This window comes from Eucalyptus grandis, chromosome 11 (genome assembly GCF_016545825.1).
Source record: "Eucalyptus grandis isolate ANBG69807.140 chromosome 11, ASM1654582v1, whole genome shotgun sequence".
Lineage (NCBI taxonomy): Eukaryota > Viridiplantae > Streptophyta > Magnoliopsida > Myrtales > Myrtaceae > Eucalyptus > Eucalyptus grandis.
In genome coordinates, this window is record NC_052622.1 from 15467146 (window position 1) to 15476186 (window position 9041).

The 9041-nt window shown below is 40.3% G+C and overlaps 2 protein-coding genes across 2 annotated transcripts; both read right to left on the minus strand.

The window, feature by feature from the left end:
* On the minus strand, window positions 1–3439 carry LOC104425017 (ras-related protein Rab11D). The gene is made up of 2 exons (XM_010037580.3): window positions 2970–3439; window positions 1–726 (listed from the first exon to the last, which is right to left on the minus strand). The coding sequence occupies exons 1-2, from the start codon at window positions 3188–3190 to the stop codon at window positions 291–293; spliced, it is 657 nt and encodes a 218-aa protein (XP_010035882.1). The 5' UTR covers window positions 3191–3439; the 3' UTR covers window positions 1–290.
* A 1158-nt stretch (window positions 3440–4597) lies between these two features.
* LOC104425018 (peroxisomal membrane protein 2) lies at window positions 4598–7922 on the minus strand. Its single transcript, XM_010037581.3, has 5 exons — window positions 7542–7922; window positions 6002–6157; window positions 5786–5918; window positions 5659–5698; window positions 4598–5116 (listed from the first exon to the last, which is right to left on the minus strand). The coding sequence occupies exons 1-5, from the start codon at window positions 7833–7835 to the stop codon at window positions 5029–5031; spliced, it is 711 nt and encodes a 236-aa protein (XP_010035883.1). The 5' UTR covers window positions 7836–7922; the 3' UTR covers window positions 4598–5028.
* Between the last annotated feature and the right edge of the window lie 1119 nt (window positions 7923–9041).

The window sequence follows — 9041 nt, forward strand, 5'->3', positions numbered from 1 at the left end:
TGTATTTCAACATTGTCCAAACGAAATTGCTTCAATTTTGACTAATCGGAGCAATAATCAGGAATGTATTGGTTAATACAATGTCACCATCAGAATACCATCATTTCAATTCGACCTACTTATCAAATTCGACTGGCCTGACTAGTTTTAGACCAACTTTCCAGAATTTCTGCATCGACAATTCCCAGACCAATTTATATCTGACGACATTTTGTGTAAGAGAAAATATACACAGAGGTAGCACTTGGCAGACCCACCCTTGGAGTAACAAGCAGCCGAAGAAACCTACCTTAACTAGAGCAGCATCCAATCCTCTTAAAAACAGACCCCTCTTCTTTGACATTGATCGTTTGTCCCTGACCTGGAACAGAAGAAACACTTGGGTTGTCACCCGCTTCGACTGCTCTCTTGCTCACAATCCGATAAATCTGACTAAGGACTTCAGCAAAAGCTGCTTCCACATTGGTCGCGTCCAATGCAGAAGTCTCCATGAAATAGAGTGACTCATTCTCGGCAAATGACTTCCCATCCTCCAGTGGGACTGCCACAAGGTGGCGAAGATCAGACTTGTTGCCAATGAGCATGACCACGATGTTGGGGTCGGTGTGGTCCCTCAACTCCCTCAGCCACCTTGCAACGTTCTCAAAAGTCGCACGCCTGGTGACGTCATACACAAGTAAAGCGCCAACAGCTCCTCTATAGTAAGCACTAGTGATGGCACGGTACCTGAGAAGTTGGACAATTGAACTCAATACATTCGGTGATAATTAAAAAGAAAACTCACAGCAATGTCCCTGAACACATAAATCTCACCTCCATTACCGGACTTGATGGTACATGCATTGGTTTTGTTATCATAATATTTTAATTATGCAGTTCATTGCCTTCCACATTTTTTTCCTCACTGCGAATAAACATAAAAATCTGGCAAATGCGCATCACATAGGCTGTGACCTCTAGTCAGATCTTCATTGTTTCAGTAAGATGTGCAAGAATTAAAATCAGATACCATGATTCTCTTCCAGGTATCTTTGATACACAGTTGAATGAAGTTTGGCTTTTAATCTGCCCGTTAAGCTCTCGCACACTTCCAACACCAACTAAATTCTCAAGGTCACAAACTAATTAGGAAGTCGTGCTATTGTGAAGATAAATGAAGCAGTTATTCCCTCCTAATGAAAAGAGGAAACTTAGAGCAAGCATCAGATATCATTATTACTAGTTGAATCTTCCAGCATTCACATTAAACTTGAATGCACCATCTTTTATCAGTCCACTCAACAAACAAAGTAATTCTATACTCCAACTACCAAGCAAGCAGGCATATAGGATCATTCAGTGTTAGTGTCAAGTGACAATTTAGGTTGACTACAACTGCACCTTCATGCGTCAGAAAAACCACAACAAGCCATGTCTATCCTCAAAAGACCAATGGCATTTTTTCTCTTGACCATGCCAAGCAACTTCAGACAAGAATACAACTGAAATAATCCTAGTCTATCATTACTTATTTAAGAACACTTCTTGCTATCCACAGCTCACTGATGTAACTTGTAAGACTACTAAGAGGTCAGAAAAGGTCAAAGATCTCCAAGCAAACTCGTTTTGCTTGAACATGAGTTTGTTTCCCCAGTTGGAAATTGCATTATCACATGAGCCCCGAGTTATTTTGCAATATCAAATCAAGATCTTGAAACTAGACTTTACAAGATGCTTTCAGTTTGAGTTATAGCTGATTTCAACTTTCAAATATTCATCTCTAAGAAGCCATAATTGACAATAAGGATTTCAGGGTAACATCACACATTTATAGCTAAAGTAACAAGCAATTTGCTAGACTTTTCTTGCTCTCCCTCTCCTATTCTTTTTTGGCATACCATTTCCAAGTTGTGAGTGAAATTTGTATATTCGCAAACCTTCCTCTATTAAAGACTAGGCCCTACCTCCAGACCATAGATAAATAAGTTCATCAGAGAAACCAGATATTCTCCAGATAAGGTAAAAAAAAAAAATAACCGTAAAATTAAACTAGAACTTAGGAACCAGCTCCACCACATGCCAAGACTGTTGTGTGAAGAAATGGAGGAACTAGTTTTACTTAACACAATTTGTCGTCCAGGCACTTTGCTAGCTCCAAGTGAGTCAGTAATAAAATCCCAAATACATCCTTGGATAAAGGCACCTTCAGATAATAAAATCCATCACATAAAGGTCCTCTGAGAAAAAGAAATCAAAACCAGCTTCCACAAAGTAAATTTCAGCGTTCTTGAGCAGCACATATGAATCAGAATTAGCACCATGAATCAAGAGGATCTCACTTTCTAACGAAGCTAGTAAAACTACCAGTAGAATGAGTAAGAGACAAAGAAACATGAAACCGGCAGCCAATTATCAAACTCGCAAAACCATGGGGCACCAGGTGAAAAATTAGCTAGCAAATAATGTCTAATAGCAGGAAAGGGACCCAATCATCATCTCAGTGTTGTACTATCAAAAGCATTCTGGAGACATTTCCGTCGTGAATATTGAATTCGGAAAGAAATGTCTCGTGAACCTTTCAAATGAAACCCTGGCAAAACACAATAGAACTGCAAACCTCACGCTAGGTTCAGTACACAACAGAACTGCAGCTGGTGGGCCATGTACAGATCACGAGTTCGATAGCTCACTAAATCTACAAGAACCAGATCACACGCATCAACAGCACCATCCATATCAAAACTTCATCTCAAAAAAGGCCTCCAGAACTAGAGATACGATCGCTTCGCCGAGAAGCACAATCTCTCGAGCCCGCTATTCCGACACGTGCTAACAGCCCATACGCAACAGTCCCACCGCACAGACCAAAACCTAGCAGACCAGAGAAGTCCCATCCAACCAAACGCGCAACCACAGAATCGGAACTCTCCGAAGATCAAAAGCCGGCGGCGAAGATCGATCAGTAGCGAGGGAGGGAAGGAGGGGAAAACCTTTCTTGGCCGGCGGTGTCCCAAATCTGGGCCTTGACGACCTTGCCGTCGATGCTCAAGCTCTTGGTGGCGAACTCGACGCCGATGGTGGACTTGGACTCGAGGTTGAACTCGTTCCGGGTGAAGCGGGAGAGCAGGTTGGACTTGCCGACGCCGGAGTCGCCGATCAGGACCAGCTTGAACAGGTAGTCGTACTCCTCGTCGGCTTTGTACCCGGCCATGAAAGCAACGGAGCTTCGAGAGATTGGAGAGGAAGGAGGGAAGGAGGGAAGGAGATGGCGAATCAATCGGCAGCAGCAGCAGTCTTGAGTTTTTTTGGACTGATTTGAAATTTGAGGGGAAGAAAGGGTGGAGACGGTTGTCGAGTTGGCTAGAATCTAGGAATCTGATTTGGGCAAGTACCGAAAGTTACCAATGGAGGCATGCTTGCCTAGGTTTGTGCTGTGCCTAAGTAGCTGGCACCTTTGCTTGCGTTTTTTTCCTTAGCATCTCCTAATTTTTTAACATCAATTGAATTTCTATTGTGCAAAACATAGAGAACCTTCCCCCTTTTTCAAGGACCACGATCCACTTTTATGCTTCCTTCAAATGTCCTCAATTACTCCTTAAATTTGTAAACAACGATGTTTATATTAAGATATTTTCGATCTTGCAATCGGGAGATTTTGAATTTTTAGATATTTTTCTATTTCAGCATGGGTTTATACAAATTATTTAAATTGGGTATCTCTACCATTGATTCCTTTTGATTATTCAACGATTTCAATATTTTATTCACGAAGGGAGTTTGCTTAATGGTTAATTTTGATTTCCGCGTGCTCGCAATGCGCGTGCATACTTGCTAATAACTAGAATCGAACTTGTGTGTTGAGAAAAAGAAAATTTCCTTACTAATATTTTTCAAATATCACGAACATATGTCATTTAGGAAAAGTTATGTCATATGTTACTAACATATATGATGAATTTATCAAATGGGCTATGTTTCAAATAGTAATGTTGGTTAAATAATTGAATCATAGACACATTGGATAAAAAAGGAATTTGTCATTTTTAACAATCAAGGTAAGGTCAAGTATGTAACTTTGCCTGAAATTGACAAATCAATAAATAAAAAACAGAGTAAATAGGGATTTTGTGAAGTTGAAAAATGACTCCTGCCAAACTCCAAAGAGAAAGAAATATGAAGAAACTTTTGAAGTAGCCACTTTCCTGTAGAAAACCCAGTTCTTTTAGTGTTTATCTAACTAGAATTAAACCCTGCGATGTACGAAATATTATAACACATAAAATTATAAATTTTCGTGCCACTAAAATATACATAAAATAAAGGTAACATAAATTACCAAAAATACGACCGGTATAAGTCAAATACTAGTTTATTGAAAGAGTTTGTAATTTTGGTAAATTCAAATAAACGTTGATAATTTGATAATAAGTAATGGTAACTTACTAGGAGCAATTTGCCAGTTTAACAATGTTTTTATAAACTTACTAACATCAGGAGCAAGCGAAAGATAGTGACCTACGACATTCAGGGAAGGGGTCATTTAAGGGGACTAGGAAAAGACCCACAGAAGCATCTTTGATCCACTTACCCCTGTCCAATTATATTGAAGTATCAAAGCTTGAATGAAGCTCTGTCACGTCAAATGATCATTTAAGCACATGCTCAAACCACGTAGTAAAGCCGACAGGAATGGTTCATCCCTAATTCGAAGATACAGAGATCAAGCACCAGAATCTACCCGAATGTTAATGATAGTTCAATTCTTGCTGTCTTAAACTGTACACCAAATACCGCAATTGGATGCGAAATTGGGCAGTAAAGAATGTTTACAGAATCGCTTGACCAGTACAATCTAGAAGAACCAGGCAATTTTCAATGGTGCGCAATATAATGATCGAACAAGGACTCTTGTCCATATGAAGCTTTGGAATGAATTCCACCAATTCCAAAGTTTTCAGTTCAACCAATGAACAGCACAGCAAAACTGAAGCCACACCTTCTATTTCAAGAGGAGACATTGGGCAGCAAAATCATGTTCAGCATACAGAGCTATTTGCTCATGGTGGAAGACAAGCAGAAGTTCCAGAAGATGGAGCCCATGGACATGAAAGCTACCCGGGCTTGAAGGGGAACCACCCTGTTAGCATGCCAAAAATGTCAGTAGAATTTGTCAATGACACTTCAGCTTTTCTACATAACAAGAAAGCCAGAAGACTGCCGAAGAAAATAGAATTGAAAATTGTTTCAAAATTTTCCCCCACAATGCCGAAAGAACGCCTTGTTGGTGGTATATCAAAAAAAAAAAAAAAATTACAATGCCACTTCTTGAAAGCCAAACAAAACTCCAAACAACCACCACAAAGCCCTTTCCCATTAACTGAGGTTGGCAACATGAATCATTCTAAGCGACAATGCCGCATTTCATACCAGATCTACCTGAATATCCAAGTGCTCCAGATTTGTGAAAATATAAACTTGAAATCAACAGCATTAACACATCCTCATCATCTTTCTCCTACAACTAAGCCACAGCACCTCTAAAACCATGTGGCATTTGATGACTGTGAATTCATCAAAACAGATTACTGAGAAAGAGCTCCTATCTACTCAAACAAGTTTCTCATATCTCTAGTCAGGTAACATCATGGAAATGCCAGAAAAGCATAAAAAGGAACATACCAGAAATTCAATGCACTGACAGGGATCCAGAACCTAAATCCTGCAAAGATGAGGTATATGGCTAATAAATGATTTTACCTAGCATTGGATCAATAAAGACAGCTTTGAAGATTGAAGAGCACTTCACCATAGAGTAGTGTGGGAAGAGCATCCTTTTGATACTTTATAGGAAGCTCAGATAACTTCCCTTGCCATAGATTGTTCCAAGCAAAAACAATTGCAATAACCGTAGGGCCAAGCACGATTTGGTTTAACAATACCTGCAAGAAAAACAAATTAAAAGACTGCGCTCTTATGTTTTGTCACCAAATATATAAGAACATTGTGAGAAAAGTGATTGTACCTTCAGCATCAAGTTCTTAACTGTTGGCTTAGGCAAAGTTTTATCAAGATACTGATACCAGACAAAAGAACCGGGGCCATAGAAAAGGAATCCATAAGAAGTCATGCGAAGGGCCCTAAACCAGTCATGATCTGAAAAAAGAATGCCAATGACATCCTGTGCCATAGCTTTAGGTCAAAATCTAAACACAGATACTTTAATATCAGACCAAGTATTAAAAATCAGATAAAGCAACAAAAACATTCAACACTCATGAAAGGATAACAGTTGCAGACAAAAAAAGTTCACACCACGTTTGGAAAAGAAAAAACCTATCAGAAAAGGAACCGACCAACGTGAGTTCACAGACTTCTCAAACTTAGCAGTTCACAGACTTCTCAAACTTATTTTCCTATTCTGATTTTATGAGACATTTTGGGACGTAGAAAAAGTCAAACAGTGAACTCAAACTCATAGAAGAGCTTTTGACCCAAAAGACTCACAGAGAGACAGAGAGAGACTAACTATTATGCTCTGCACAAGACGAAAAAATTGGCAATAGGTGAAGAAACGTAACCACATGAGACATTACCAGGCTCTAGGTATGATTTATGACATTTTTTGACTTGAACCTCAATGGAAGTGGAACCTGTTTCTAATTGATGCATGAAAAGATGAAAAATCCACTACCACAGCACAAAATGGCTCCAGCTGTAGCTCAACTAGAAACCAATTTGACCACAGTTGGAAGCTGTCTTCTTTGAATCATATGCAGCATTGAATTAGAGTGAGCAGCACATGATGTGCCCATCAACACCAAATGACTCTAAGAAAACTAAGCAATAGCTGTGGTGAATCTGGCAAGCTCATCTGCACGGTGGATAGTAGTACACCAAAAGACCACTTCATGTATTAATCTAATATCTAGATAGTCAAGTATCACACATAAAAGCGCCACCAGTGCTTAGATAGTTCTAATCAACTCTGCACTAGTATATCTCACATTGAAAGGCCTACACAGCTTCAAAACTAGTGAACATGACACCAGCCACTCGCTACGCTTTTCCACCGCTATATCAAAACACTTGAAGTTGGTTCAAGAATTGCCCCATGACATGCAAACGACACAGAAGAAAAGCCATAACACCGAAAGTGGAGATTATTTGCCTACCTTTTCCCCTACAATCTAAGGCAATAATGATCAGTCATTTCTTTCAGAATCACAACTTTTTCCCCTCTGCAGGCAATATCAGCTAGTCAATCAAGTGGGAAGACACATCAACATCCGTTTCCTTTCTGATGAAATTAAAAGAAGAGCTTTCTCAGAAGCCAAAGTGAACAAGAGAAAACGAGGTTCTAGAAACACAACATCCAGCACATTCCCTGAACTAACAGTCAAGCAGACAGTCAATCCTGCCTCCATCAGAAACCTGCATAGACTGCTCAGTTATAAGGCATACAATCCAAGGGAATACGCACAACAACACAATCATTAGCACTTGCAACTCGAACAAACATACAACGTTCGGCTGACAGGAAACATTCGTAACCAAACACCGACCTCGCGAGCACCATCGACGTCCGGTCCGGACGGGGAAGGCCTAGCCGAGCCCTCCCTCTTCCTTCTCAGGCGCGCGCTGACCTGAGCAATCGTGTCGCCGGCGAGAGCGAGGGACCCCGCCGTCGCCGCTTGCTTGAGGGGGAACCGGCGGGCGGGTCCCCCGGCGGTCGACTCCACGGAATCCGAGGGCTTCGAGCTCCTCCGGCGAGGGCGCGAGGATCCCTCGTCCCTCCAGGGACCGTTCCACCCCCAGAGCCCGCCCTGGCCGCCGCAGCCGCCGCTCAGAGCACCCATCGAGAGATCAAATAGTCCGAGTCCGACCCGATTTGGTGGAAATGATCCGGTCGTCTTGGAGGACTCTTTTGGTTAAAGCGGGCTGCTTTTTTCCCCAGCCATAGATGACTTATCAAAATAAAAAATAAAAAATAAAAATATTAGGATTTATCTCAATGGCCTTCCCCTTCATGTCTTACCATATAAAAAAGGGGAGACGAAGAGTTCGAATCTACCTTATCAAATGATTTGACTGGAGATAATATAGTTTTAAATATATGTTTCGACTCTTACGCCCTACAAAGAAACAGTGCAAACATTTAATAGTGAGATTGAGATAATTTAATTTTAAATATAAGTTTCGACCTTCATGCCTTATAAAAAAACAATGCAAAAATTTAAAAGTGAGAGTAAAAGTTAGAATAAGAATACGATATAACCAACAACAACAAAAAAAAAAAATTATCAAAAGGCTGAAACGGATGGTGGCGTGGGACTTGTCATGTTTGTTTCCGTTGTTTTTACTATTTAGTTAAAAATTAATACTTATCTAGATTTGAACAAATTCTAAAAATATTAAGTGTTAAAAATTATGCATTGGAAAACATTAGATGTTTCTTATTACAAAAAGTCAAAGTATTTTTCATAAACCACCATGGTAAACACTCTCGAATCGCACGCGGAACTTAGTTTAGTAATTGTACCCACCATATTCTTCGATATTGATAGTGGAACATGGTTGACAACCAATGAAAAATTGATATCTCTAGTGTTTAATGTAAAACGTAGGCTCCTTTGTTCAAGTAACGGTTGCAATTTCGAGCATGAGCGGATGACGCACGTGCATTTTCCCATCCCATATCGTTTGTCGAACCTAGATGCTCCAGGGTCGGGACTCATTTGTCGTATGCAACCACCTACATAGGTTAAGAGCGCGGAATGACCTTAATGAATTTTCAATTTGTGACATTTCGTATCTATTCTATCAAAGAGAAGGAAAAAGAAAAACGGACCAAAATGGTCATGACCCAATTGAGCAAGCGAAGCTAATCCGTTCGATCACCCCTCGATCCCGCCCAAGCGCCCTAATGCAAAACGGAGGTCGCATACTTTAGGACCGCGGATAGCCAAAGGTGTTAACCACTCTGCGACAATGACTGGGCACCGTGAAAATGCAAAGACTAAAATAGAAGCATTTCCTTTCTGGCTGATTGATGAGAAGGATGG

What these genes read in the sequence shown, in the direction of transcription:
- LOC104425018 (XM_010037581.3), bottom strand. Translation starts at nt 7,835, where the DNA reads ATGGGTGCTCTGAGCGGCGGCTGCGGCGGCCAGGGCGGGCTCTGGGGG. An exon ending in ACGTCGATGGTGCTCGCGAG is followed by an intron (nt 6,158 to 7,541) that starts GTCGGTGTTTGG and finishes GCTATGGCACAG; the next exon opens with GATGTCATTGGCATTCTTTT. An exon ending in TCTTCCCACACTACTCTATG is followed by an intron (nt 5,699 to 5,785) that starts GTGAAGTGCTCT and finishes TCATCTTTGCAG; the next exon opens with GATTTAGGTTCTGGATCCCT.
- LOC104425017 (XM_010037580.3), bottom strand. Translation starts at nt 3,190, where the DNA reads ATGGCCGGGTACAAAGCCGACGAGGAGTACGACTACCTGTTCAAGCTG. An exon ending in GACACCGCCGGCCAAGAAAG is followed by an intron (nt 727 to 2,969) that starts GTTTTCCCCTCC and finishes CCAACTTCTCAG; the next exon opens with GTACCGTGCCATCACTAGTG.